General features: G+C 39.4%; 1 protein-coding gene and 2 non-coding genes across 3 annotated transcripts; all 3 read left to right on the plus strand.

The window, feature by feature from the left end:
* Window positions 1-113: 113 nt before the first annotated feature.
* On the plus strand, window positions 114-26,780 carry LOC135627556 (premnaspirodiene oxygenase-like). The gene is made up of 4 exons (XM_065133678.1): window positions 114-162; window positions 252-599; window positions 25,244-25,989; window positions 26,073-26,780. The coding sequence occupies exons 1-4, from the start codon at window positions 114-116 to the stop codon at window positions 26,166-26,168; spliced, it is 1,239 nt and encodes a 412-aa protein (XP_064989750.1). The 3' UTR covers window positions 26,169-26,780.
* On the plus strand, window positions 24,705-24,778 carry TRNAR-UCG (transfer RNA arginine (anticodon UCG)). Its single transcript has one exon. It is a non-coding gene; the product is annotated as a tRNA-Arg (tRNA).
* On the plus strand, window positions 24,974-25,047 carry TRNAR-UCG (transfer RNA arginine (anticodon UCG)). Its single transcript has one exon. It is a non-coding gene; the product is annotated as a tRNA-Arg (tRNA).
* Window positions 26,781-26,941: the final 161 nt, after the last annotated feature.

Consider the following 26,941-nt stretch of genomic DNA (forward strand, 5'->3'; position numbering starts at 1 on the left):
CTCTTATGTCCTTTAAAAAATCGAGATATAGAAAATCTTTAAAAAATGTTTTTTTGTCTTTTTAGTGTCCTTAAAAAAATATAAAAATTTAGAAAATCTAATAAAATGCATGGATGAGGGAGGATAGGCCCAACGGAAAAGAAGTGAGACTTTGGACGATCGGTGACGAGTGTGTGACAAGCTCAGGGATCACATCTCTCTCTCTCTCTCTCTCTCTCTCTCTCTCTCTATAAGCAAATATGCATACACAGGAAGCGACACAGGAAGCGTCCTCCCGGGCCATGGAAGCTGCCCTTCCTCCCCCGCTGCCGCCGAGGAGATCGTCAAGAACCAGGACCTCAACTTCGCCTCCCGCCCCCAGATCGCCTCCGCCAGGATCGCCGGCTACCTCTGCTCCGGCATCGCCTTCTGCCCCTTCGGCCCCTACTGGAAGCAGCTGCACAAGCTCTGCTTCCTGGACCTGCTCAGCACCAGCCGCATCCGGACCTTCGCCTCCATCAGGAAGGAGGAGACCCGCCAGCTGATGAGCGACATCTCGACGAGTTCAGGGACGACCATCAAGATGAGCGAGAAGCTCTCGACAAGCTGCACTACCTCAAGTGCGTCATCAAGGAGACACTGAGGCTGCACCCTCCGTCCCCCAGCTGCTGCGTTCCTGCAAGTAGACATGCGACGTGCTCGGGTACGAGATCAGAGCCGGCACAAAGGTCTGCATCGACGCGTGGGCGATCGGCAGAGACCCGCGGCACTGGGACGCCGCCGACAGCTTCAGGCCGGAGAGGTTCGAGAAGGGTAGCGTCGATTACAAGGGTCCAACTACCAGTACTTGCCGTTTGGTGGTGGGCGAAGGATGTGTCCTGGGGCGACGTTCGTGTCGGCGACGATGAAGCTCACCCTGAACTAAAAGATTTATTTTGGACTCCTTTATTTTATTAGTGCCTTCGTGAGTAATTTCGGGTGTGCGTCAAATATCGAAAGTCATTTCGCAAATAGATACTCGATTGAACTCATTTTTATCTAAAGTGTAAAATAAGACATTCGTAACCTTGGCATTTAAAGAGAAAGTCTTCTTCTCCGACTCATTCCAGTCATTCATCGGAAGAGAAGACTTTTGAAAACCGTTTTTCATACTATTCCATAACTCAAAATCTACAGAAATTAAAAAAATCCTCATCCTAGTTTTCCAATAGATGTAATCCGTCCCATTGAACATGGGTGGACGTGTGATTGAGTAACTCTCTAGGTTGCCGGCAAATGCTATCTCTCTTGGGTTTCAAACCAAAATGAGAGTGACCTTGCTTTGATATAAATTGTTAGGACCAAGTCATCACTAAGAGGGGGGCGATGAATTAGTGCAGCGATAAATTCATCGATTTTGGAAAATATTCGTTTGTTAAAACTGATCTCTAAAAAGAGTGTTTAAACTTGACTTAGAGTAAATGAACTAAGCAATTAACTTAAAGAGTAATGACAATGATAATAAAAGTAAAATAGAAATAAGCACACCAGATTTATAGCGGTTCGGTCGTCGTGACCTATATCCACTCTCGATTCCTCCTTTTTGAGGCCACCGACGTCCACTAGCGATCTTCCTTCAATAGGCGAAGACCAACCACCTATTTACAACTCTTATTTCCTTTTTATGAGTTTAGGAGACAACTCTTACAAGCCTCGTATCTCTCTTGAATGATCACAATACTAGAAAAAGAGAAGGAGGACTCTTTGTACTTTTACAACACTTTCTGTTAGGATCGGAGCGGCACTAAGAGGGGGGGTGAATTAATGCAGCGGATTAAAACTTCGATTTTAATCAAAAACTTTCGTACGTTAAGAACGAAACTTGAAAAGTTTAACTTGAAGGCGTATTCTTAAAGTTGCGCAGCAAGAGTAATAAGGAACTAAAGCAGTAAGAAGATTTGCAGTAATGTAAATGACAATAATAAAATGCAAACCAGAGATTACGTCGATTTTTAGAGTGGTTCGGTCAAATGACCTACTCCACTTGCGAGGCCCCTCTTCGATGAGGCTCCCACCTTCCACTAGCAAGTCTCTTGAAATGGAAGGGTAAACACCCCTCTTACAACCTTTTACAAGCAGCTCAACCTCTTACAAATTTTCAATAAAAAAGGAGGAGAACTCTCTAGCAAATTGAAAACAAGACTTGCTAAGACTTTCTAAGACTTTTCTCTCAATCAAAATGCTTCACAAAAGTTGTAACCTCAGCTGAGATTTGAGGGGTATTTATAGGCCTCAAGAGGATTCAAATTTTGGGCTCCAAAATTTGAATTCTCTTAGGGTTCCCGGTGCTGGAGGTTCCACCGCCCATCCAGGCGGTGCCACCGCCCAACGCTCGGGTGCTGGACGATGCAACCACCCAGCCAAGGAGGTGTCACCGCCCAGCCAGGCGGTGCCACCGCCTGGCTCTCCAATTCATTTGTTTGGCTTAATTTTAGCCCAAACCAAATCTGACTTTGGGCCCAGTTGGCCCCTAACCAGGATATAGGATTATCTCTTATTCCTAATCCTAATTACAAGTGAACTACATAACACAAAAAAAACATCCTAAGCAAGTTTTTTAACCGCGAACGTCGAGTCTTGTTCCGGCGAGCTTTCCGACGAACTTCTTCCGACGGACTCCCTGCAAGCTCCCAATCTTTGTGATGACTTTAACGAGTAGCCGAGCCTTCTTGGTGATCTCCGCGAGCCTCCGACGATTTCTTCGGCGAACTTCCGACACGTTCCCGATTTCTTCTCGGATGGTTCCGGCAGCATCTCCGATGATTCTTCGGTCTCTTAAACGTCCATCGAGCTCGACTTCGGTATCCTTGCTTTATGTTTTCTGGTTATCGTAGTTAATCCTGCACACTTAACTCAATAATATGGATTAGATCAATTAACCCACCAATTGATTATATCATCAAAATCCGAGATTCAACAATCTCCCCCTTTTTGATGATGACAATCAATTGATGACGGAGTTAAACATAACTCCCCCTATCTATATGCCATATTATGAGAAGATAAAAAACACTTGAATTCCATCCCATTGGATTCAAGCATAACCCGATAAGTTCTAATCGTAGAACTTATCGTTATCCTCATTAAACAATAGTAAGTACGAAACTTCGATGAAAATCATAAGTTAAATGATACGGGACGAATTTTGCTACGATAGAAGATAAAGATTTTCAATATAAATTTCATGATATCAATCTTGTGATATTTTCAAGGATTTGCAAGTCATATAAGACATTCATATCACACAGAAGATAAAGATTTTCAATATAAATTTCATGATATCAATCTTGTGATATTTTCAAGGATTTGCAAGTCATATAAGACATTCATATCACACAAGTTTTTGTAATTCATATTAGTCATGCTATCGTTCTGGTGTAAGTCATCACTTCTCCCCCTTTGTCATCAACAAAAAGAGACAAGTCAGCTAATTGATGATCATAGAAAAAGGTTTAGCATTTATCAAAGTTCATCATTCAAATTTGCCAGAAATAGTTTATCCAAAAGACATCATCATCTATGCAGATTAAGACAGTAGTTATCTAAAAGGAAAGATCAGTTATCGTTTAATCGATGACAAACTTGAACTTGTTTTTAAAAGCAAACAGAACAGAATAAAAAGATACATCAATTTAATCCTTAGGAGGTAATCCACAGTGCTGATACATGATATCTATTTTTTCATTCATCTGTCGTAGTGTCTTCAAAATTTCAACTTGTTGATTCTGAATTTGTTCTTGCTGTGATTTGATCTGAGATAGCTCCGTCATAATGATATCTTCAGAGGAGGAAATAGGAGCTGAAGGTGCTGCGCCAAAGGGACTAGGAGGAGGAGATTCATTTCCCATAAGAATTGGTGTTTCGGGTTGTTCTATTGGTGGAGGAATTGGATCCGTCCTTCTAGGCTGCCTAACCCATATGCCATTGCTAAAAGTGCACCTAAGTTTTTTCAGCAGGTTTTTATTTATTATGTTATATCGATCATTTTGAATAGATTCTTCATCGGGTGGAATGCAAATATCATAGGCATGAAGAATTCTAGTGATTAACCTCCCATATGGCAATATAGTATCTTTAGTCATAATATCCTGCATGTGTTGGCGAATCAAGTACCCAAAACAATTATGCTGACCGGTCATAATCCAATACATGGTTCCTATCTCTATTTGACTTATTTCGTCAAGATGAAATTGTTTGGGGAATATGATGCTTGTGATAATGTGATGAAGAATTTTAGAGTTGAAAGGCAGTAAGTGTTCACAGTTCTTTGGTAGGAAGTCAAGGTTTGGATTTGCAAAAATTGTTTTCACGGCTTCGGCATAGGTTGCTCCTATTTTTTTGACGTCCCATTTACCTTTAAAATAGCATCCCCTATCTTTTTCAGTTATGCCAATTAGCTCACAAATGGTGCTGTCAAATATTCTAATGGGTGTTCCTAGAATGTAAGTGCTTAGGCTATCATTGTCTTCATATAGGTTGGCATAGAACAATCTCACTAACCGTGGATAGATTGGTTCATCTATTTGTAGTAGAGGTAGAGCTTCTAGGTGTGCAAACCACCTAATGGGTTCTAAGTCCTCTAGTTCATCCAAATCAACATATTTTCCCTTATGGACACATCGTGTTTCAAATTTTGGAAAGCTAAGGGCTACCTCTTTTGATCTAAAAAGGTCATGGTTATATGAATCTCCTTCAATCCTTATTCCTTTTGATCTAGACAACATGATGATGAAATTGTGAAAAATAAGCAAGAGAAAGAGAAAAGAAAAGAGGGATTTCAAGTGTTACCTTGTGGAGATTATGTTGAGAGATGGAAAGCTTGGACCACCAAGAATCCTTCTCCTATGTTTCTAAGAGTTAGAATGAGGGTTAGAGGGAATGGGAGAGGTTTTTTGAGAGGTCTTTCTTCGGGTTGGAGGCGGTGTCACCGCCGGCCCTAACCCCTCGGGTTAAAAGGGTGACTCGGTCGGTGTCACCGCCAAACTGGTCGGTGTCACCGCCTGGCGCCCGAGCGCCAGTCAGTGCAACCGTCGGATCTGGCGGTGCCACCGCTGGCATCACGCGGAGGAAAGAAAAAAATTTTCTTTCTTCCTTTTGTTAGCTTCTTCCCTCAAGATCATAATTTATACTTTAATGGATCATTTTGAATTGAAGAAGAAGGAAGAATTCAAATTCATAAATGAAGGGAAAAGAATGAGTCCTTTTTGTGAAGTTCATTTTAGGGACAATTTGGCATGCCTAATTCCCTTCGGATGAATTCAAATTGGTCTTCATTCAAAGCTTTTGTAAATATATCTGCTAATTGATGCTTTGTGTCAATGAATTCTAGAACAACATCATTGTTAAGAACATGATTGCGTATGAAATGATGCCTAACATCGATGTACTTAGTTCTAGAGTGCTGAATTGGATTTTTAGTAAGGCATATGGCACTAGTATTATCGCATTTTATGGGAATATTTTCAAGGTGAATTCCATAGTCTTCTAATGTATTTTTCATCCAAATTACTTGTGCACAACATGCACTTGCAGCAATGTATTCGGCTTCCGCCGTAGATAGTGCAACTGAATTTTGTTTCTTGGAAGTCCAAGAAACAAGTGCATGTCCTAAAAATTGGCATGTTCCGGATGTACTTTTTCTATTTATCTTGCATCCGCCAAAATCGGCATCTGCATAAGCTATTAGATCGAATTTTTCAGATTTTGGATACCACAATCCTAAATTTGGAGTTCCTTTAAGATACCTAAATATTCTTTTAACACTCTTAAGATGAGATAATTTAGGATTAGATTGAAACCTAGCGCAAAGTCCTATACTAAACATAATATCTGGTCTAGTCGCGGTGAGGTAGAGTAGACTACCTATCATTCCCCTATATGTTTTTTGATCGAAATTTTCACCATTTTCATCCATATCTAACTTAGTCGCAGTACTCATAGGGGTGTTTATTGCTTTTGAATTATCTATGTTAAATCGTTTTAACAATTCTAATGTATATTTAGATTGGTTAAGAAATATACCATCACTAAGTTGTTTGATTTGTAATCCCAAAAAGAAAGTTAATTCACCCATTAAACTCATTTCAAATTCAAGACTCATACATTTGGCAAATGATTCACATAGTGATTCATCCGAAGAGCCAAACACAATATCGTCAACATAAATTTGCACAATAAGAAAATTATTTTCAAAATGTTTAATAAACAATGTAGTATCAACCTTGCCTTTGGTAAAATTATTTAAAATAAGAAAGGAACTAAGCCTTTCATACCAAGCTCTAGGAGCTTGTTTTAAGCCATAGAGAGCTTTAGTCAATTTGAATACATGATTAGGAAGAAGAGAATTTTCAAATCCGGGAGGTTGTTCGACAAATACTTCTTCGGAAATAAAACCATTCAAGAAAGCACTTTTAACATCCATTTGAAATAGTTTAAAATTATTACTACTAGCATAGGCAAGGAGCATCCTTATGGCTTCTAATCGAGCCACGGGAGCGAAGGTTTCTTCGTAATCGATACCTTCTTCTTGGTTGAAACCTTTGGCCACTAATCTAGCCTTGTTTCTAACCACGATACCATTTTCGTCTTGCTTGTTTCTAAAGACCCACTTAGTACCTATGACTAAGTGGTCACTTGGTCTAGGAACAAGCTTCCATACCTCATTCCTCTCAAATTGGTTCAATTCTTCTTGCATTGCAATGATCCAAAAATCATCTTTTAAGGCTTCGTCAATTCATTTAGGTTCAATTTGAGAAAGGAAAGCGGCGTTAGCACAGAAATTTTTGAAAGAAGAACGAGTTTGAACCCCTTTTGATGTATCTCCTATAATTTGCTCTTTTGGATGAGTATCTACATACTTCCATTCTTTTGGTAAAGAAATTTCGGAAGAAGATGCATTCAAATGGCTATTTTGAGGAGAGGGTTCATTTAAATTCAAATTATCAAAACCAAGATCATCATCAAAATCATTTTTCTTTAAATCGGAAATTTCATTAAAAACTACATGAATAGACTCTTCAATTACTAAAGTTCTTTTATTAAAAACCCGAAAAGCTTTAGAAACGAAAGAGTAACCAAGAAAGATGCCTTCATCGGATTTAGCATCAAATTTTCCTAAAGCATCCCTTTCATTTAAAATAAAGCATTTACAACCAAAAACTTTAAAATAGGAGATGTTTGGTTTTTTGTTATTCCATAATTCATAGGGAGTTTTGGATAAGGATGGTCTTATTAGGACTCTATTCATGATGTAGCAAGCCGTATTTACGGCTTCGGCCCAAAAGTACTTAGGTAAACTATATTCATTCAACATAGTTCTTGTCATTTCTTGTAGGTTTCTATTTTTCCTTTCAACTACTCCATTTTGTTGAGGATTTCTTGGAGTTGAGAAGTTGTGATTGTACCCATTACTTTCGCAAAAATTTTGAAAGTCACGGTTTTGGAATTCACCACCGTGATCACTCCGAATTGATGAAATCATGAAGCCTTTTTCGTTTTGAGTGAGTTTACAAAATTTAGAGAAACACTTGAAGCAATCACTTTTGTGAGCTAAGAAATAGGTCCAAGTGTATCTAGAGTAGTCATCCACAATCACAAAAGCATATTTGCTTCCACCTAGACTTGTTGTATCAATTGGTCCAAATAAGTCCAAATGGATCAATTGTAATGGTCTAGTAGTGCTAATTTGATTTTTTGGTTTGAAGCTTGTTTTTATTTGTTTGCCTAGTTGACATGCATCGCATACTTTGTCCTTAATAAACTTTATATTTGGAATTCCTCATACTAATTCTTGAGATGAGATCTTAGATATTGTTTTCATGCTTGCATGGCCTAATCTCCTATGCCAAAGCCAAGCATCATCATTTACGACGGAGAAGCACATTTCATTACTTAGTTCATCAAGATTGATGGTATAGACATTATTTTGTTTTAAAGCAATCATAGTCATGTTATGATTTGGTTTTTCAATAATGCACATATTTGATTCAAATCTAACGATATAACCTTTATCGCATAGTTGACTAATACTCAAGAGATTATGTTTCAATCCATCAACTAGTAAGACATCATCAATGGAAAAATTAAATTTGTTACCAATAGTTCCCTTGCCAATGATTTTGCCCTTGTTGTTGTCTCCGAAGGTAACGTACCCTTCTTCTTTGCTAGTGAGCATAGAGAAATGAGATGGATCTCCAGTCATATGTCTTGAGCATCCACTATCGAGATACCATCTCTTGCTCCTAGCTTGTGGGTTTGTCTACAAAAGAGGATGATTTTTAGGTACCCATTTGATTTTGGGTGCCTCAAAAATTGACCCACTAACTTTGTTATTTATGATTGAATTCTTTATAGTTCCTTTAGGAACCCATATTAATTTTTGTGAACTAATTTTCCTAAATAGGCATTTGTAGGCAATATGTCCGGATTTGCAACAAAAGTTGCATTTCATATAAGAGGAAACATGTAATGTAGGTCCTTTTATGAAAGTGGTAGGATTTTGATGTAATCCTTTTACAAATCCAATTCCATTTCTATTTGCGATGTGACCCTTGTGTGCAAGGATCATATCTAATCCTTTGCTACCAACCTTAAACTTGTTTAAGGTTTCCTTAAGAAGCAAATTTTCATTTTTTATTGCTTCTAAGTGCTCACACTTAGAGCATGGAGGAGTTTGAAGACTATCAAACTTATCTTGTAGCAAAGCATGCTCTTTCTTTAAGATACTTAACTTCTTGCTAACAGTTCTACATTCATCAAATAATTCATGAAAAGTGATAGATAGTTCTTCAAAAGATAAATCTTCATTAAATAAATCACATACCTCTTCTCCTAACGCCATTAGCGCGTAATGAGCAACTTGCTCGGTGTTGGACTCCTCTTCTTCGGATGCGTTTGAATCATCCCACGTTGCCTTGAACGCCTTCTTCTTTGATGTTCTCTTTTTGGCTTGAGGACAATCGTTCTTATAGTGTCCCGGTTTTTTGCATTCATAGCAAATCACTTGGTCCTTCTTTTGTTCAAATTTATTTTTTGTATTATTTTTAAATCTGTTCTTTCTTAAATATTTTTTAAATTTTTGAGTCAAAAGTGCAATGTCATTGTCACTATCCTCATCACTTGATGTTCCTTTCAAGTGGTCTTCTTGTGATTTGAGTGCCATATCCTTCCTGTTCTTTGGAAGGAGGTTCTCGAGCTCGTCATGAGCTTGACATGTCATTTCGTAGGTCATTAGAGACCCAATGAGTTCTTCAAGAGGGAATGCTTTAAGGTCTTTGGCCTCTTGAATGGCCGTAACTTTTGGATCCCAACTTTTAGGGAGGGATCTTAAGATTTTAGTTATTAGTTCAAAGTTTATAAAATCTTTACCAAGAGCTTTGAATCCATTGATGACATCCGTAAACCGGGTGTACATGTCTCCGATGGACTCACTTGGTTTCATTCGGAAAAGTTCGTAAGAGTGCACAAGGATGTTGATTTTGGACTTTTTCACTCGGCTAGTGCCTTCATGAGTGACCTCAAGAGTTCTCCAAATATCAAAAGCCGAATCACACATTGAAACACGATTAAATTCGTTTTTGTCTAGTGCACAAAATAAGGCATTCATAGCCTTTGCATTTAAAGCAAAAACCTTCTTCTCCGATTCATCCCATTCGCTCATCGGAAGAGAAGATTTTTGAAATCCATTCTCGACAATAGACCAAAGCTCAAAGTCCATAGAAATGAGGAAGATTCTCATGCGAGTCTTCTAATATGTGTAATCCGACCCATTAAACAAAGGTGGTCGTGCAATAGAATGACCCTCTTGCATGTCGGAGTAAGCCATCTCTCTTGGGTATTAAACCAAATATGAGAGATAACCTTACTCTGATACCACTTGTTAGGATCGGAGCGGCACTAAGAGGGGGGGGGTGAATTAGTGCAGCGGATTAAAACTTCGATTTTAATCAAAATCTTTCGTATGTTAAGAACGAAACTTGAAAAGTTTAACTTGAAGGCGTATTCTTAAAGTTGCGCAGCAAGAGTAATAAGGAACTAAAGCAGTAAGAAGATTTGCAGTAATGTAAATGACAATAATAAAATGCAAACCAGAGATTACGCCGATTTTTAGAGTGGTTTGGTCAAATGACCTACTCCACTTGCGAGGCCCCTCTTCGATGAGGCTCCCACCTTCCACTAGCAAGTCTCTTGAAATGGAAGGGTAAACACCCCTCTTACAACCTTTTACAAGCAGCTCAACCTCTTACAAATTTTCAATAAAAAAGAAGGAGGAGAACTCTCTAACAAATTGAAAACAAGACTTGCTAAGACTTTCTAAGACTTTTCTCTCAATCAAAATGCTTCACAAAAGTTGTAACCTCAGCTGAGATTTGAGGGGTATTTATAGGCCTCAAGAGGATTCAAATTTTGGGCTCCAAAATTTGAATTCTCTTAGGGTTCCTGGTGCTGGAGGTTCCACCGCCCATCCAGGCGGTGCCACCGCCCAGCGCTCGGGTGCTGGACGGTGCAACCGCCCAGCCAAGAAGGTGTCACCGCCCAGCCAGGCGGTGCCACCGCCTGGCTCTCCAATTCATTTGTTTGGCTTAATTTTAGCCCAAACCAAATCTGACTTTGGGCCCAGTTGGCCCCTAACCAGGATATAGGATTATCTCTTATTCCTAATCCTAATTACAGGTGAACTACATAACACAAAAAAAACATCCTAAGCAAGTTTTTTAACCGCGAACGTCGAGTCTTGTTCCGGCGAGCTTTCCGACGAACTTCTTCCGACGGACTCCCTGCAAGCTCCCAATCTTTGTGATGACTTTAACGAGTAGCCGAGCCTTCTTGGTGATCTCCGCGAGCCTCCGACGATTTCTTCGGCGAACTTCTGACACGTTCCCGATTTCTTCTCGGATGGTTCCGGCAGCATCTCCGATGATTCTTCAGTCTCTTAAACGTCCATCGAGCTCGACTCCGGTATCCTTGCTTTATGTTTTCTGGTTATCGTAGTTAATCCTGCACACTTAACTCAATAATATGGATTAGATCAATTAACCCACCAATTGATTATATCATCAAAATCCGAGATTCAACATTTTCACACTCCAAGATTTCAATATTTTGTTCACACTTTCGTGCCCTTTCATGCAGAAAAGGGTGGGGTATTTATAGGCCCCAATGACTTTAAAATTGGAGCCAAAAAGTGTCATCCCGGGATTTCTCGGGTACTAACGGTACCACTGCTCAGTCTGGGTGGTACCACCGCCTGATAGAGCTTGGAGACCGAGCTCTAATGGTACCACTGCCTGGTAGCATTAACTGCCGGTAGTATCACTGCCCAGTCTGGGTGGTACCACTGCCCAGACCACCTGGGAGACTGAGTCCCAAGCGGTGCTACCACCGACCGTGACTTCAGGTGTTGAATGGGCTATTCAATCGGCCCAATTCAGCCTTATTAAGGGCCCAATTGGCCCCTAACTGAGTTAGTGGGATTACCTCTCAATCCTAACTTAACTTATAGTCTAACTACGATAATTAAGATATTTAACTAAATAATGTCTGGTATGTCAATTGTTCTCTCAGTGAACTTCCAAAAAACTTCTCGGCGAACTTCCGACGAACTCTCGGTGAGCTTTTGACAAACTTCCGGCACATTATCCGAATCTTCGACGTATCATCTGATCTTTGACTCTGACACAATATCTGCTTTATGTCTTATCACTATCGTAGTTAATCCTACACACTTATCTCAATATATAAATTAGATCAAATAATTTACCAATTTATTTCATCATCAAAATCCGAGATTCAACATATGAGTCGAGTGAATTACTATGGGGATAATAATCTATTGAGCCAGAAGGAATTCTGATAGATATAACTCACAACCAGTTTGATATTGGGCCTAGAGGGTCACACACATATGGTAGTTGTTGCGATGAGTAGAGCTTCAAATATGAGATATCCGCTGGAGCCCCTATTTTATTGAATATCTAATAAGCCCCTGAATTATTTGATTATACGGATGAGATCCAATAATCTAATAAGCATGGGTAGTTGGATTGAGATCAAATACCCAATAAAGTAGGATATATTATGGTTAAATTGATAGGAGGGCTCTATAAATAGGAGAGAACCAAAGGGTCATATGCTAGGCTTCTTAGTTACCACCTCCTATTCTCCTCTTTTATTCTCCTCCTTAGATAGTAGGTGTGAAGATTTGGGTAGCACTTTGAGGAGCGTCTTTGTAGCCAATACCGTGTGGATCACCGCTAGAGAGGATGATAGTTGACCTCCTTCATCCTCCCCCACAAATCTAGGAATTCAATGATATACCGATCTCACTAGATAACATAACTATCTCACATGTGGTTTTTAGTTTTATAATTTTTGCATATCAATCTTCACTCGACGATGAACATGTTTTGAGAAATCTGGGGTTTTTGTTTTCTATTTTTTCGTTGCGCATGTGATGTGGCCCCTAGATTTCTATACTCTAACCCATCTCCTTGCATCCTATGCTCTGTCGTCAGGTAAACTATATAAATATGCTCTAATGCATATATTCGTTTGAAAGTATGAACTTTGGATGCGATCCTTAACAAATCCTTTGATGTAAACATAATTATCAAGTTCTCATGACATACATTACACTTCGGCGTGAGGTCAACTCATAACACAAATGAAGCAGATGATATGGTCAATATTTTTCGACCAATCAAAACTCGATAAGTGGGGCCTAGTCAACCATATTTATCATGTCATCATGAATTAGAAGAGAGAATATACTTTATATTATTCTTTATTCTTAAAATGTTCCTCTCTAATATGAGTTTCTCAAAACCTTCACATAGGACCTCGAATGAACTGAAGTATTGAAGTGTCATAACACCGATGTTAGTTTTATACATGATACTTGTGACACGAGGGACTATGTAAAACTTTTTAATAATGGGTTAAGTCAACTAACTACGCGACATGGATAGGTGGTCGATTCTGGCACTAACAATGTCTAAAAAGAGAAGTGACTCATAAGAAAAAGATGAACAGGCCTTTTCCATGGTTGGATATGTTGAAAAGTCGATATGCACAACCTCACCACTAATATCCATGGCTAGTCAAATTACAAATGAACGACTTTAGTATTGTACCAAAGTACACCCTCATTAGTGTGACTCATACTTTTGTCAAATTAAATAATCAGCTATTAAGTAAGATGACACCCATAAAAAAAAACTTGTTTATGTTTGACGATGTAAAAAAGGACTAATCAATATAACAAAACCAACAGCTGTACGAAGAACAAGGGCTACACAGTACTAATCCAACCTCAAAAGTAACATAGTATAGGACTAAGAATATAACAGAATATAATTATTCATGATCATAATGTTAACATAAAATCTATAACATGTTATATTAAATATAAAAATAATCTTTTATATCAGAATCCAATTAGTTATATTATTTATATCTTATCTAATTATAAAGGGCCACAAAATCTAATATTCTCCCACTTGACCCATTAATTGATAAAATATAAAAAAATATTCAAAATCAAAATAAATAAAATAAAATTTGTTTAAAAATAATTTTACCTAATTGGATTTTAAAAAATTTTGAAAAGTATTTTATACATGGCCATGAATTTTAAAACAAGCCAATAAGTCCAATAAACACAATAATACTATATTAAGTCCAACTATCAATGCGAGTCAAAGCAGTTGTATATCATCAATATCATACTTCCTTCTATGTACTACAACATTGTTAGTTTTTTCATAATATAGTCCATAATGACCCTTGTAATTTGTCTTGTCAAGACAATCCTATTATTATATTTAACTATAATATGCATAAATATAAATATAAATAGGATAGCAGAAATAAATAACTTTAATTAAGCAAGAAAATTATCAATAATAGTATCCACTTAAACATGCATCACTGTATCTTTTATGACTTGTTCACAAGCTCCATTCTAGGAATATATTCTTTAAATATTTTACACTGTAAAGCTTTTATTAATGGATCAACAATCATCATAGTGGTGTTTAGGTTCTTAATTGACACTTGTTGTTTCTGAACTCTTTCTCTAACCACCAAGTACTTTATCTTGATGTGCTTAGAACTACTAGAGTACTTGTCATTCTTAGAGAAGAAAATTGTTGCGGGGTTATCATAAAATATCTTTAGTGGCCTGATAATTGAGTCGATCATACCAAATCCTGAGATGAAATTTTACAGTCATAAAGCTTAATTTGTGGCCTCAAAGCATGCCATAAATTCAGCTTCCATTGTTGATGATGCAATAAGCGATTGTTTTACACTTTTTCAAGAAATTGCCTCACCAACTAACATAAATACAAATCCTGAAGTGGACTTCCTACTGTCGAGGCAATTTACAAAATCAACATATGAATATCTTGAATATCTCGTCATTTCAAGCTCATCTGATCTCTTGTATACTTCAAGCTCATCTGATCTCTTGTATATGAGCGTATAATCTTTCATCCCCTATGGATATCTCATTACTTTCTTTGCAGTTTTCTAATGTTCTATTCCTGGGTTGCATTGGTATCTTCCTACTATTGCAACTGCAAAACTGATATTTAGTCTTGTATATGTTCGAGCATATAATAAACTTCCAATTACGCACCCATAAGGAATATTCTTCATTTGATTTTTTTCTAAGTTATTTTTCGGACATTGGTTTTGGCTGAATTTTTCACCTCTAGTAATAGGTATATCATTGGCCGAGCAAAGATACATATTAAATCTCTCCAAGATACGATTAATATATCCTTTCTGAGATAATCCTAATAATCCTTGAGATCTATCCTTGAATATCTCAATTCCAATAACATAGGTTGCCTCATTCATATCAATCATCTTAAAGTTCTTATTGAGAAATATCTTTGTTTCATGCAATAAACCAAGATCACTACTAGCAAATAAAATATCATCAATATATAAGACTAATATAATAAACTTGTTCCCACTTACCTTCAGATATAAACAATGATCAACAGTTTTTTCTTAAATCCGAATGAAGTAATGGTATTATGAAACTTTATATACCATTGTTGTTTAGAAGCTTGTTTAAGGCCATAAATAAATTTCTTAAGTTTACACGCCCAACTTTTGTTTTCCTTTTCTATGAATCTTTCATGTTATTCTATATAGATTTCCTCATCCATATCTCCATTCAGAAATATTATTTTCACATCCATCTGATATAACTCAAGATCATAATGAGCTACTAATGCCATGATGATTCTCAACGAGTCCTTTCTAAAAATTAAAGAAAAAATCTCATTATAGTCGATGTTTTCTTTCTAAGAAAAACCTTTTGTCACAAGTCCGACTTTATATTATTTGATATTGCCCATTAAGTCACAGTTTATCTTAAAGACTCATTTACAACTGACTCTTTTATAATTATTGGGCAATTCAACGAGTTTCCCAAACCATTCTGACCATTGATTTTAACTCTTCTTTCATTGCATCATACCATTTTTCAAAATCGTTACTTTCTATGGCTTGTGAAAATGATAAGGGGTCTTTTTTTATTCCTATATCATAATTCGATTCTTGTAGATATACCACATAATCATCGGAAATTGCATGTTTCCTTTTCCTTTGAGATCTTCTCAAAGCTGCCAATTGTGATTGTTCTATAAGATCATTAGCAGTGACATCAACATCATGCAAGAGTTCTTCGATGTTATTTTGTTGTTCACCCTCGTCAATGCTCTCATTAATTTGAGGAATAATAATTTCTCGAATAGGAGATGATACGGAAGAATTAACCTGAATCTCCTCAATATCAAAATTGATCATTCGAGATTTTTTACTCCCACTTAGTTTGTTATTTTCTAGGAATCTTGCATTACCATATTCTACTATCGTCGTGCTATGATTAGGGCAATAAAATATGTATCCCTTGGATTTGTTTGGATAACTAATAAAATATCCAAAAATAGTTCTTAGATCCAATTTCTTTTCATGTAGATTGAATACTCTTATCTCTATAGGACACCCTCATATATGTAAATGTCTCAAATTAAACTTTCTACCAATCCATAACTTAATTGGAGATGATGGAACTGACTTACTATGAACCATGTTCAAGATATACATAGCTGTCCTAAGAGCTTCACCCCACATTGACTCAAGTACAGAGGAAAAACTCGTCATACTCCTAACTATATCCATAAGAGTATGATTTCACCTTTTAATAACACCGTTCTACTGTGGCACACCTAGTAATACATATTGAGCACAAATACCTCGTTGTTCTAAGAATCTAACTAAAGGACCAATATTATGATCAAATTCATCATATTTGCTATAAAATTCACCACCCCTATTAGATCTGACAATTATAACTTTTCTATCTAATTGTCTCTCGACCTTATTTATGTATACTTCAAAAGTGTCAATGGCCTGAGACTTTTCATGTATTAGATAAATATAGTCATATCTTGACAGACCATCTATAAATATGATGAAATACCTTTCTCCACTAAAACAAAAAATATGGAGTGGCATGCAAATATCAGTATGAATAATCTCAATGAGTTCTTTACTTATTGTGGCATTTTTCTTTACATGTTTAGTTTACTTTCTCTTAATGCAATCTATACAAACATCAAATTTAGTGAAGTCTAAATGTTATAAAATATTATCCTTCACTAATATTTCAATTATTTCCTTAGATATATGTATCAATCGTCTATGTCACAATATAGAACATTTTTCATTATTGAAACTATATTTTAATCCAACACTTGATTGTAGGGTCAATAATATATTTGCAAACTCAAGATTCAAATTAATTCTGTATAAATCATCACACAGAATTACAAAACTAATTTTTATTGAATCATAAAATATATTAAGTTTACCATTATCAAATTAAAGGTAATATCCTAATTCTAGATAGAGAGATTAAATTTCTAGAAATAGTAGGAACATAACATGTTGTCATGGACAAACTTCTAAACAAGATGTTTGATGTAATGCTTATGTATGTCCGTGTCTTTTGGCATGTTCATGCCTTGTACAACATGTAGAGGGGCGGTCGAAGGCTTAATAGTCCCATTTTAGTTGGGTTGGTGGCCTCTTTAGGCTTGTAAATAAAGGTTGTGTCATGTGGACACATGCGAGAGATTTTTGGTCTATAATGGACCATTTTACCCTTTGTTGTGTAACTGTTCAGAGCTTGTAAAGTCTGTTTGTAATTTGCATTGTCTATGAAGTGTTTTTCGGAGATGTTTGCTTGTGGATCCCGATTGAGGCGTTCTCTCTAATCCGTTCTCTCTTTTGTTGGTCCTAAGGGACAATGGGAGGCTTCGGGGAGACTGACCTTTGCGGACGGACACACAAGGGTGCCGCACAACTTAGGCAAAACTAGCTAAGTTTGTGACAGATGGTATCAGAGTGGGACAAGCACTCATAGAAACACTTAGCATGCAAACGTGGGGGACCTAGAGGGGCTGCGTTGAGGGCAGTCAGCACATGCGCGACCGTTTGGGGGAAAACGGGCATGGAGATGTAGAGAAAAGGAGTCGCTCAGAGGAGTGGGCATCTGACATTGGCATTTAGAGGAATGGCCAACCCTTCGCGCGAGAGGCACCATGAGAACGGGCAAGCTTGGAAGAATGTGGAGCGCACAAAGGTTGAGATGGTTGAGTTTGAGCTACGGCACAACGTTGACAACTATACTTGATGGCGCTCAAGGCAAGCGAGGCGCTTGGTAAAGGATGAGACCATGCAAGGTGGAATGAGTTGCTCAGCGATTGAAAGAGTTGTGCAAAGCTCACATAGGTGAGGGGAATTGCTAACTCAAAGAATTCGGTACTCATACATGGGCTTGTATGCGGACGATGGAATGTTCACGACCATCCCAAGGCGACCGAAACTTGGCGCCATGGAGCATTGAAACTTTCTCTTCGGCATGTGAAGGATACATCCGTAGGAGGCTGAAGTGTGCAACGAGTTCAGCATGTTGCTAGGCCTTGAGGGGTGCAGCGGGGGCTGTATTGATGTGGAGTCGCAATCTAGCAAGTGCGTTTGCAAGAGGCAGAACAATGCACAGTTTGTTCAGCAGATCAGAGTAGTCCAAGGGGATGGTGGTCTCCGAAACGAAGAGAGATGTTGCTCCAATGGGACAGTTATCCAGGAGGGATAAGTCCCGGCTCTCCAGAGGGAGAATCATGTGGGACGGACCTCACATGTTGAGGAGGAGTACCTCGACAAACAACAACTCCACGAAGCTCAATGGACTGAGCAAGCGACGAGGAGTTGTCGCATGATCTCGCTCGAGAGAATGCATTGGTGGATGCATTGCGAGATCAAGTGGGGGAGCGACCCAAAGCAACCCAAATGAAGGCACACTTAGAGTCGATTTGGAGATCGAACTCAAGGGAGGGCTGGCCCGTGGAATGGTGGGCGTGAGGGCCACCATCGACTCAATGCAAAAACGAGGAGTGGAGTAACTTGGGTGTAACTTGGCGAAGTACCCAAGCCGCATGAAGGGAGCCAGCATAGAAGTTGGAATATGGAGTAAAGGCACAGTGCTTTCCTTAGACAGAGGTCAATGACATGAACTCTTGCAAAGGCAAGAGTAGGATCATGTTGTTCCATGGGTCCTTCATTCTGACCGAGCGGACTCATCTTGCATGGTGCCGAAGATGAAGGGAGCTTCTGGGCACATTCACCTTATCTCGGATAAGCATTTGATGGAGGAACTAAGGCGACTCAATTTGCGGAGGCGAAATTGGGTTCAGAAGGCCTTAGCACGGGGCAAGAGGACTCAGAGGTGGGTACTCTTGAAGAATATGCCACAGTGCTGCCATTCAAGTTGCCATGAAGGAAGCGGTGTGCAGCGAAGATTATGCTGGTAGGGGCAGAGGCCCAGGATCCATACAATGGTGCACCAATTGCAGCGAAGTCGGGGGACTTCGGGAGCTACTAGGCGACGGACTATCCTAGAGCAGTGCTTCATCTAGGTGTGACCCAAGAGTGGGTGGATGAAGGTCGATTGCCAAAGGAGCGAACAAAATCGAAGGTGGAAGAGACCCTGCGATGTATTGGCAGAGGCTACACATGGAGGGTTCACAATTCGAGTTTATTCCACAAGGATCAGAATGCAATGAAGATGTCACCAGGAGGTGACATAGTGCAGCGGATCATGGTGGAACAGTTCATGGCAATGCGATACACACGACATAGACCCGTGAGGGACTAGATCATATGGAGGTATGATCGGGAGCTACTAGGAGCTCCACTTTGGTGAACAACACGACGGCAAGAAGGGCTATGGATTCAAGGAGTTAAGGCCATGGTACCGCAAAGGCGGGTCTTCCGAGCATGCATCGAATTTTGCATCGGATAAAAACCTTGGTCATCAGAATATGGGGGCTGTGTTCCACCAAGGGAAAAGTTTGAATGCAAGTACCAGTGAGTCCCATGAGAGGGACTTGATCATGCAGAGGTATGATCGAAGCACCTGGAGAGTTGGACTGCTCCAGAGCTCATATTCGCTTAAGGGAGCCCGGCAAGTCAGAGGACAAAGTCGAGTAAGCGAATGTTGCTATCAAGGAAGCTAAGGAGAACAGAATCAGTGCAAACCCTACAACGTGATGGCAGAGGCCATGCATGGGAGTTGTAGTCTGTCTTTCCATCGACCAAACATACTGCTTTGAGAACACAGAGGTGTTGAAGCAGGGGGTCGAAAGGGGCGAGGAAGCGACGACGAGTCCAAAGGGACTTAGCTACCCAAAATCAAGCATCAGTTAGAATGTATGTGGACTTAGAGGAGTGCCACAGAGACATATCTACTGATCGTGAAGAAAAGGGATGCAGATACGAGGCGACGGATAGTAGGGCCATGGGCATGGCAGCGCCATGGTACCGCAGAGGCGGGACTTCCGTGAAAGTCATTGATCCCTTGCTCTCATGGAGGGAGAGCGCTTGGTTGTGAAAGGGGCCGAGGAGGTGGAGCATGCAAAGGTAATCTCCAAGTACCGAGACAAGGCTGAAGGGCAGAGGCCGAGGAACTTCGTAAGACCGGTGTCAATGAGCTTCTCATCAAGATGGCTGAAAGTGAAGGACTTCGGGTCATGTAAGAGTGCATAACCAAGGAACGAAGCAAGCAGTACGCGATGCTGTACCTTTGCTACTCAGTGGAGTAGGCGGCAGGGTTGATGGAGAAGACGGTACAATCCCAGAGGCGACCAAACCTATGAGAGAATTACTCCAAGTTGGGGTGAAAACTTCCTGCATTCCAGAAGTTCGATGGCATTGAGAAGGTGAATCACAGTAACTAACTCAACGCAAGGAGTGCAAACACTTCAAGTGCTTCAGAAGTGTGAGCAAAGAGCAGGCGAAGGCCAGTAACCAGCTCGATGCATGGAGTACAACGAGGCGGGCAAAGTCAAGCAACCTTTGCCTTCTCAACTCTTAAGAGAATGGGCGAAACCGAGTACCCCAATTCTCTTATCTATTTAGCAGAGGAGCTCTACATAAGTTCAAAGACCCTTCGAAGATAATGGAAGATAATAGTTGTCAAATCCTCACCAATGGTGATCAGTGCTACTGAGAGTATATTGTCCGCTTCATTTCCCAACGAAATGCCAATCGAAAGCGGAAGTGATACGAACCTACTTAGTTGTGACAACTAAGTGAAAGAAGAGTCAATGAGCAAATTTTGTGGAGGAAGGACCCAAAACTTCAGAAGTTTGCGAGACGATGCTCGTTAAAGCTCCAATAAGCATCCACCCAGTTCAAGCAGCATGAGGAATTTGAGAGACTGGCATAGTAAGGATGGTCTTTTCCTTCATCTGGGGGATCCGTAGGAATCAACAATGATCAACACAACTCAGCCAACCCCACACCAGAGTTAGAGTCATTGGTGAGTTGAAGCAGCATGGTGGATCAAAGGTTCGACTACTCAAAAACAGCAGCAGAGAGCAGCTAGAAGCCAAGAGGCGCATTGTAGCTGGAGCAGAAGATTGAAGACTCAGCAAAGGCGAGGAGTTGTAGTGTTGACAAAGGCTTCAACGAGGACGTCGAAGGAATAAGTGGGGGAGAATGTCACAGACAAACTTCTAAATAAGATGTTTGATGTAATGCTTATGTATGTCCGTGTCTTTTGGCATGTTCATGCCTTGTACAGCATGTAGAGGGACGACCGAAGGCCTGATAGTCTCATTTTAGTTGGGTTGGTGGCCTCTTTAGACTTGTAAATAAAGGTTGTGTCATGTGGACACATGCGAGAGATTTTTGGTCTGTAATGGACCATTTTACCTTTTGTTGTGCAACTGTTCAGAGCTTGTAAAGTCTGTTTGTAATTTGCATTGTCTATGAAGTATTTTTCGGAGATGTTTGCTTGTGGATCCCGATTGAGGTGTTCTCTCTAATCCGTTCTCTCTTTTGTTGGTCCTAAGGGACAATGGGAGGCTTCGGGGAGGCTGACCTTTGCGGACGAACACGCAAGGGTGCCGCACGACTTAGGCAAAACCAGCTAAGTCCGTGACAATATGTTAACAAGATCTATCATATGACCCGTCTTTGAGCGTAGATGATAAGTCCCCAATGATATCACTTTCGCTTTGAAACGATTTCCTATAATGATGAATCTCTCATGTTCTTTTGGTTTTTGGATTGAAAGAAATCCCTATATATTATTAGTAACATGATTTGAAGCACCATAATCAATCCACCACGTATTAGAATGAACTTTTATAATGTTTGATTCGAAACATACAAAGGTTGAGTTAATATCTTTCTTTTCAAACCCAGTCTTGTGTTTAATACAGTCCTTCTTCACATGTCCTTTCTTGCCTAAAAAAAGTACTTTATTATAAAAGCTTTCTTTTTAGTTGTTTGTTTAACATTTCCAGACCCGATAAATTTCTTTGATGGATGATACTTCAATTTTCTTTTCTTATTACCAGCTTCTTAAGTAGCAATCATGATATTATATGAATTTTCTTGTTTTAAGCTTAATTCTTCCTGAACACATATGCTAGTTAACTCATTCAAGTCTTACTTATACTTATTTGTATTATAGTGAATCTTGAATGGACCAAACTGAGAAAAAAGGAAATTGAGAATGAACTGTACGAGAAAAGACTCATCAACATTCATGCCTAATGCTTTAAGTTTTGTAGTTTTATCAGCCATATTGAGGATGTAATCCTGAATTCCTCGAGTGCCATCATACTAAGTCGTAGTTAGTTCTTTCATTAATGTGCTAACCAATAACTTATCAACAGATTTAAATATGTCTTCAATAACCTTTAAATATTCCTGTGTGCTAGCTACAATCGGTAATGAAGTCTTTATATTATTTGCAATTGTCATTCTTATGAACATTAAGCTAAGTTTATCAGATCTTTCCTAAGCCTTCATTTCATTAACTTGTTCCATAGTACTTTTATCAATCAAGTCTGTAGGCTTTTCAACAAGCAATGCTAAATCAATATCTAATACGCCTAGTATGAATTGCATATGTTCTAACCATTCTGAATAATTTGATCCAGAGAGTACAAGGACAATAGAAGCATAAGAATGTATGGATGGAAGTACCACTGTAAAAATATAAAATAACATTAACACTTTGAGTTTTTTAAAAATTGATAAACTATTGATATCATCTATATTACACATTTGAGTGAAATATTGACATATCTAGTGTTTACTCAAGATCTTTTATGGAGGACTGATACCATCTTTGTAGAATAGCATTGTTAGCTTTAGGTATACAACCCTAAATTGCAAGGATATCTAAAATAGTATCATCCTATCTCATCACATAATTATTTGAAAAAGATTCTCTTTAGGATTATCTAAATCTTCTAATTATATGTGACATTATGAATATTAATTTTTTGATATCATTTATGACTAATTCCTTAATATTATTTTATAAGTTATTAGTCTTGGTCATTTTGGTGGCTACAAGACCAATACAATAATATAAAATATAATTTAAAATATTCTATAAAAGATAAAATTTTTATTATAATTTATATCACAAAACTCTATCATCCCAAGCCATTTTGGTAGCTATAAGTCAGATAAAACTTAGGAGATGAGTTACAAATAATATTCATCAAATTTTTTAAATTTAATTTATGCTAAGCAGTTCAATAATAGAATAACAACCATAATAATTATTGAATATGAATCAATAAAAGAAAAAAAAACTCACATGATAATCATGATAACATATAAATTATGTCTTCATATGAAATTTCATATGAACATTATTTTACTATTTCAAATATATACATATGAATAACCAAATGAATATCCAAGAACAATAATTGGATTTTATTTACCACATGTAAAAATATAATCAATAATTCATATGAGAAAACTATAAAAGTAAATCATAATTTATATTTTTAATTAAATCTAATCAAATAATTAAAATATAATCATAATTAAATTTAATCATAATTATAATAAATTATATTTATTAATTTTATAATTGAGAATATAAATTAAATTCTCAATTTTATAAGGGTAAAACTATAAATATGTTGACAGGATATATATTGAAATTATGAACTTTGTAAAGGGCAGAACTATAATTTGATAAAACCCTAGCCTCGAGGGTAAAACCATAAATATGTCAAAAACCCTACTGCCTGCGTCGTCGCAACCTGCGTGTCCGATACTGCCTCTCCCTACATGCGAGTGCTGTCGCCGCGATGCTGCCTTTGCCCGCGTGCGACCGTTGTCGTGGTTCTTGCCCGCGCGTGGTTGCCGCCTTAGCGCGGCCTACCCATGTGCGACTGTCGTCAGTGCGTAGCTCCTACCCACACGTGGCTGCCACTGGTGCGCAGTTCCTGCCCATGTGCGACCGTCGCTTGGGTGCGGCCTATGCCCGCATGCGGTTGCTGCTTGGGCGCGGCCTACCCACGCACGGTCGCCGCATGGATGCGAGTTCTACCCGTGTGCAATCGTCGCATGGGCATTGTGATGCACGCGTACGACTATCGCCTGCTATGTTGCAGTGCACACGTTGCCCAGTGCAGCCTCTACCGCCAGCAGATTCGTTGGTTGTACGCAACAAGGTCGGCGACGACTATTGCTGCTTCACGATCATTAGAGAATAGGGATCATTCATGCATCGTAAACAAAAATAATAGATCTAATATATTTAATCTCAAGAACATAGGCTCTTATACTAATTATTAGCATAAAATTTATAATATGCTACATTAAATATAGAAACAATCTTTTATGCCAAGATTGAAATCAAATAATTAGATCTGGTTTTATGATGCATACCTTTTGATATCATCTGAAATTAAAATCTCTATATTGATATGCAAAGGCACCGTCTTTAGATCCAAGATCGCTATCAATCTGCAAGAGAACTAGATCTTCTCTTCTCTCCTATCTTTTTTCTATTGACAGAACAGGGGGTCTAGAATAAGTAATTATAAGAGTTCCTCCCATCAAGGGCATCTTCTAAGGAATCATACTTTAAATAGATTTTTTTATTAACTAATATATATCATTAGAATCTAATTAATTATATTATATATATCTTATCAAATTATAAATGACCACAAAATGTAACACATAGGCTGCAAACGTACGAGAGAGAAGCAGAATGGGAACGCATTGTGGAAGTAGAGAAATTATTATAGTATTTATATATGTTAAAATTAAACCGTCAGGACCGCATAGCGCAGTGGATTAGCGCGTCTGACTTCGGATCAGAAGGTCGTGGGTTCGACTCCCACTGTGGTCGTTTTTTATTTTCGTTTTTCTTGTTTCCTGTAAAAAAAAGAGATATAGAAAATCTTAAAAAATGTCTGTTTATCTTTTTAGTGTCCTTAAAAAAATATAAAAATATGAAAAATCTAATAAAATACATGGATGAGGGACGATAGGCCCAACGGAAAAGAAATGAGACATTAGACGAGTGGATTAGCGCATGGCGCAGGACCGCATAGGGCAGTGGATTATCGCGTCTGACTTCGGATCAGAAGGTCGTGGGTTCGACTCCCACTGTGGTCGTTTTCATTTTTGTTTCTCTTATGTCCTTTAAAAAATCGAGATATAGAAAATCTTTAAAAAATGTTTTTTTGTCTTTTTAGTGTCCTTAAAAAAATATAAAAATTTAGAAAATCTAATAAAATGCATGGATGAGGGAGGATAGGCCCAACGGAAAAGAAGTGAGACTTTGGACGATCGGTGACGAGTGTGTGACAAGCTCAGGGATCACATCTCTCTCTCTCTCTCTCTCTCTCTCTCTCTCTCTATAAGCAAATATGCATACACAGGAAGCGACACAGGAAGCGTCCTCCCGGGCCATGGAAGCTGCCCTTCCTCCCCCGCTGCCGCCGAGGAGATCGTCAAGAACCAGGACCTCAACTTCGCCTCCCGCCCCCAGATCGCCTCCGCCAGGATCGCCGGCTACCTCTGCTCCGGCATCGCCTTCTGCCCCTTCGGCCCCTACTGGAAGCAGCTGCACAAGCTCTGCTTCCTGGACCTGCTCAGCACCAGCCGCATCCGGACCTTCGCCTCCATCAGGAAGGAGGAGACCCGCCAGCTGATGAGCGACATCTCGACGAGTTCAGGGACGACCATCAAGATGAGCGAGAAGCTCTCCACGCTGACGAACAAGATTGTGTCCCGGGCGGCGTTCGGCCGGGGGAACGGGCACCCGGAGCCAATCCTCGCGACCATCAGGGAGGCGCTCGACCTGGTGTTGGGTTCTACTTCGCCTACGTGTTCCCGTCGCTAAGCTTCCTGGACTACCTGACCGGCGCCAACTTCAAGCTGAGGAAGCTTCACCGACAGTTCGACGCGGTTTTGAGCGCCATAATCGAGGAGCACGAGGCCAACGGCAGAGACTCCAACGAGGTCGAGCACATGGTGGACGTGCTACTGAGGGTCAAAGACGACCCTGAGCTGGAAATCCCAATGATCATGGACAACGTGATGGCTGTGATCCCGGTGAGTGATATATCCCAAGCACATTGAAGGCACGACTGCTTCCTCCTCCTCCTCCACCTCCTCCTACTTGTGATCATGTGCAGGACCTATTAGTCGGAGGAACTGAGACCTCGTCGGACGTCCTCGTATGGGCCATGTCGGAGCTGACGAGAAACACAGAGGCGATGGAGAGAGCATAGAGAGAAGTGAGACAAGTTCTCCAAGGAAAGAACGGGGTCGAGGACAGCGACATCGACAAGCTGCACTACCTCAAGTGCGTCATCAAGGAGACACTGAGGCTGCACCCTCCTCCGTCCCCCCTGCTGCTGCGTTCCTGCAAGCAGACATGCGACGTGCTCGGGTACGAGATCAGAGCCGGCACAAAGGTCTGTATCGACGCGTGGGCGATCGGCAAAGACCCGCGACACTGGGACGCCGCCGACAGCTTCAGGCCAGAGAGGTTCGAGGAGGGTATGTTAGTTTGGCAAGTCTCATGGTCCCACGTCGGGAAAATCAGACTTGTTGTCTCGTATTGGAACTATAAATAAGGGTCTGAGCTTTGAAGTCATATGCACCACAAGAAAACCTAAGTAATTACTTTGGTTTAAGTCCACACTCAGTTAAATAGTTTGGACTTATACTTTGGGTTTTTCTTGTTTAGTATTTTTGGGTGTTTTATGGCCTAGGAACATCTTCTTAAGGCATTTATAATAGTTCCTTTTCATAGTAGTGATTTGCTCCTCTTTCGTCCGTGGATGTAAATCAAAGTCAATTGACCGAACCACGTAAATATGGTGTTCTTGTCGCTTTTATCTTTTCGCTTTATTGTCTTTGTTGTGTTGCCAAAATTACCTTGTGGTAAATTTCCTGGGGCTAGTTCTAACAAACTGGTATCAGAGCTTGGTTCTGGGATCTTTTGGCAACGATGACAATAACAAAGATTGTTGTCGAGAAATTCGATAGAAATATCAAC

This window comes from Musa acuminata, chromosome BXJ2-11 (assembly GCF_036884655.1).
Source record: "Musa acuminata AAA Group cultivar baxijiao chromosome BXJ2-11, Cavendish_Baxijiao_AAA, whole genome shotgun sequence".
NCBI classification, from domain to species: domain Eukaryota; kingdom Viridiplantae; phylum Streptophyta; class Magnoliopsida; order Zingiberales; family Musaceae; genus Musa; species Musa acuminata.